Source organism: Sprattus sprattus (assembly GCF_963457725.1).
Source record: "Sprattus sprattus genome assembly, chromosome: 5".
NCBI classification, from domain to species: domain Eukaryota; kingdom Metazoa; phylum Chordata; class Actinopteri; order Clupeiformes; family Clupeidae; genus Sprattus; species Sprattus sprattus.
Genome location: NC_137924.1, coordinates 31,064,965 through 31,068,366, shown reverse-complemented (window position 1 = coordinate 31,068,366; position 3,402 = coordinate 31,064,965). Strand labels below are relative to the sequence as shown.

Sequence of the window (3,402 nt, the reverse complement as noted above, 5' to 3'; positions counted from 1 at the left end):
ACTCCTTAAATTGGGCTTGGGCTACCACAGTGTGTGTGTGTGTGTGTGTGTGTGTGTGTGTGTGTGTGTGTGTGTGTGTGTGTGTGTGTGTGTGTGAAGATGGTACTAATATATTTCCATGTTTCAGGGAAGACGAGTGCTGATGTGTTCTTGCTGTCTGTGCTGACCTCACCAATGTTTCTCATCTTCCTCATGGCTTTCCTGCTGGATAACACCGTCTCTGGTAAACCTGTGTAACACACACCATTCCTAGCTCTGATATATTAGTATTTGTCACAATCTCTTCTGGACCTCCAAGACTGTGTGATCTCAAATCCAATTTACAATGTCGGCCAACATTGAAGGTTTAGAATCTGAAGGTTTTGTTTTCCTCTGATCTCTCAAATAACCTATGGGATGCCACTCCTCCAACTACTTTTATGCTATGGATGTTTTTAGAAATGCGCCCTGCCTTCAGGCCTCACACTGATCTATTTCTATTTATATACATTTCTATTTCCCTCTATTTCAATACTGTCAGTAAATCCTGTGCCTGCTTGTGTCCTCTGACTGTCCTCTTCTGTTCGTCCCACTCTCAGGTAGCCTATCAGAGAGAGGCCTCGCCAGGGTGGAGGGAGAGGGGGGAAGACCTGTGCTAGTGCTCGCTGACGGGAGACAGGACCACAGGGAGAAAGAATCCCTGTACGAGCCTCCATATCTGGTCAGGAGACTCCTGGCCCTGCCTTACCTGAGGCGTGTCCCTTTCTGTGCATTCAGGACCCCGGAGAGACAGGAAGTTGTCACTCCTACACAGGAAATGACTACTTTACTGACTGTGTGAAGATGTGGTGGCAGGCTATTATAGGGCTCAAGGGTAACATATATTCAGTACCTTACACACATTGGAGGGGGGGCGGGGGTGGGGGGGTGTATGATCCTCCTCATGTTACTGATGGACACGTGTGGCACTTTATTTTAGGTCCAACTTTGTTTGAGTGGGCAATCAGATGCAATGAGCAAACAGCATTTACTGATGTTCTGTTACCAGTGCAAAGTATAAAATTGTTATTTAATTGCGTCATCAAGTCATTTCCTTGGCACATCTCTGTGTGTGTGTGTATGTGTGTGTATGTGTGTGTGTGTGTGTGTGTGTGTGTGTGTGTGTGTGTGTGTGTGTGTGTGTGTGTGTGTGTGTGTACACCTAATCAATAATTTCAATGATCTATTTTATATCAGAATGCATTAAGCAGGCTTTTAATGCAATCTCTTAATCTTATAAATGTGCCCTTGAACATCCAGCAATTGTCAGCTGACAATGACGAGAATCCTCATCACAATGGGAGACAATTGGCCTGACTTTTACACATCAACATCCGCAGGAATCTACAACAATTTAAACCAGTCAGGGGAGATGGAGATGATTATGCTTCAAAGAGTGTCATGTGACAACAGAGCCTATGGCTGTGTGGTTGAACAGGATGTTCTCAGCTGCACTGTGTGTGTGTGTGTGTGTGTGTGTGTGTGTGTGTGTGTGTGTGTGTGTGTGTGTCTGTGTGTCTGTGTGTGTGTGTGTGTGTGTGTGTGTGTGTGTGTCTGTATATGTGTGTATGTTTGTGTGTGTCTGTGTATGTTTGTGTGTGTCTGAATGTGTGAAGTGTGTGTGTGTGTGTGTGTGTGTGTGTGTGTGTGTGTGTGTGTGTGTGTGCGTGTGCGTGTGCGTGTGCGTGTGTGTGTGTGTGTGTGTGTGTGTGCATGTTTTTGTATTTGAGTGTGTGTGTGTGTGTGTGTGTGTGTGTGTGCATGTTTTTGCATTTGAGAGTGTGTGTGTGTGTGTGTGAGAGAGAGATAGGAGAGCCTAACTCTTGTTGGCGCTGGTGGTCCTCCACTGCTATGGATTCCTCAGTGTTGTCATTACACAGGTTCTCAGGATGAGTCACACTAACCTCCTCTACCCAGGGCCTCCAGTTGTATGTACGTGATGTTTAGAACCAACTTCTGCACAGGGCCTCCAGCTGTGTATGCGTGATGTTTAGAACCAACTTCTGCTCAAGAGCCTCCTATATTACATTCCACATACCACAATACTCTAAATGCAAAAATAACGTTTCTGTTAGGCTATAAATGCACATAATATTAATTATAGGTTGGTGTGTCAATATACTGTACATCCATATTACAATGCAAATGTAATTTATTATTTGCATCTTAACTCAATTAATTTACGTTTGTTATGTTTTTGACTGACTTACTAAACCCTCTAAGGCACTTTTATCTGTATGGCTAATAAATTGCCTGGTTGCCTGGGAAGGGCGATAGCAATACATTCAACTGGGTAACATGCTTTCGAACCCTGCTAGTTTCAGCCTAGTTTTATAATACATTTACACAAGCCAAAGCATCTCTGTCAACTGGTTAATATGGTAACAGAAGGAGACCCAAGCATGCATGGTATGAGAATATGGTAAGAAGGACAAGTTAATTTACTCAAGGCCCAGTGATCCATGTCTATTAATGTCAAATGACATGTAACACACCTGATACTGGGTAGATAGGTGTTGTAATATATAATATACAATGCAATCATTCACAGCTTCTTCAAATAGCTGAAAGGTCAATTTTGTTATCCTGCAATGCAAAAGCCCACTCAGACAACAAACTAAGGTCAAAGTTCAAGGTAGAACATGCTTGGATTCTTACATCAAGAAATTATTGGAAAGTTCCTTAAAAGTATTTTTTTTCAGTGTTTTTTTACAAGTGTTCAATACATGGAAAACCCATTCTTCAAGTTGAAACTGAGCCACCTTATAGATGAGTTTGAGTAAAGTTTACACAGAAGCAAACACAGAAAGACTCAAATCAGAGGACAGATAGGTCCTCTAGCTGTCCTTCCAGAGTGTGTCTTTACAAAACACACTGATGTTGTCACTTGTATGTACAGTCCTGGCTCTGTAGATGGGAAACAAACAAAGATTGAGCCATTTGAGATTGAGCAACACACAATCGACAACAAGGGGCGCTCGTGCACCAACATTTCATCAGGAGCTTCAGGAGTTTCTTCAGGAGGTCAATCTAGAGATCAAATATCAACCATTTTTCACCAGGATCAAGAACTACGCCTTTAACCACCCCACATAGTAATAGTAGTCAAAATGTAATTTATATCTTCCAGTTGATCTATAAGAGCCTTTTCTATTGAGGTGCTGTTGTAAAAAGGACTGATGAATGTATAACTGCTTTAATATGTTGAGTTGATGGTGTCATGTGCAATGTTATGTGAGCATACATATATTAAGGGATATTAGTTATTTTTCAGAATCCAGTCAAGAGCAATGGAAAAGGTGGTGTATACAATTGTGTATGATGTAATATTACATGAAAATAAAATGAGGAGTGTTGCTACAAAAACTAATTCCTAATTTGTTG

The 3,402-nt window shown here is 41.8% G+C and overlaps 1 protein-coding gene across 1 annotated transcript in view; it reads left to right on the top strand.

Annotated features, from left to right (window-relative positions):
• slc23a3 (solute carrier family 23 member 3) overlaps positions 1-820 on the top strand; it is a gene marked incomplete at both ends in the record, with an annotated part of 9,791 nt that extends 8,971 nt beyond the window's left edge. The window contains 2 exons of the mRNA XM_080839762.1: positions 128-223; positions 579-820. Coding sequence (XP_080695888.1) covers positions 128-223; positions 579-820 — 338 coding nt within the window. The remainder of the gene's footprint in view (positions 1-127; positions 224-578) is intronic.
• Between the last annotated feature and the right edge of the window lie 2,582 nt (positions 821-3,402).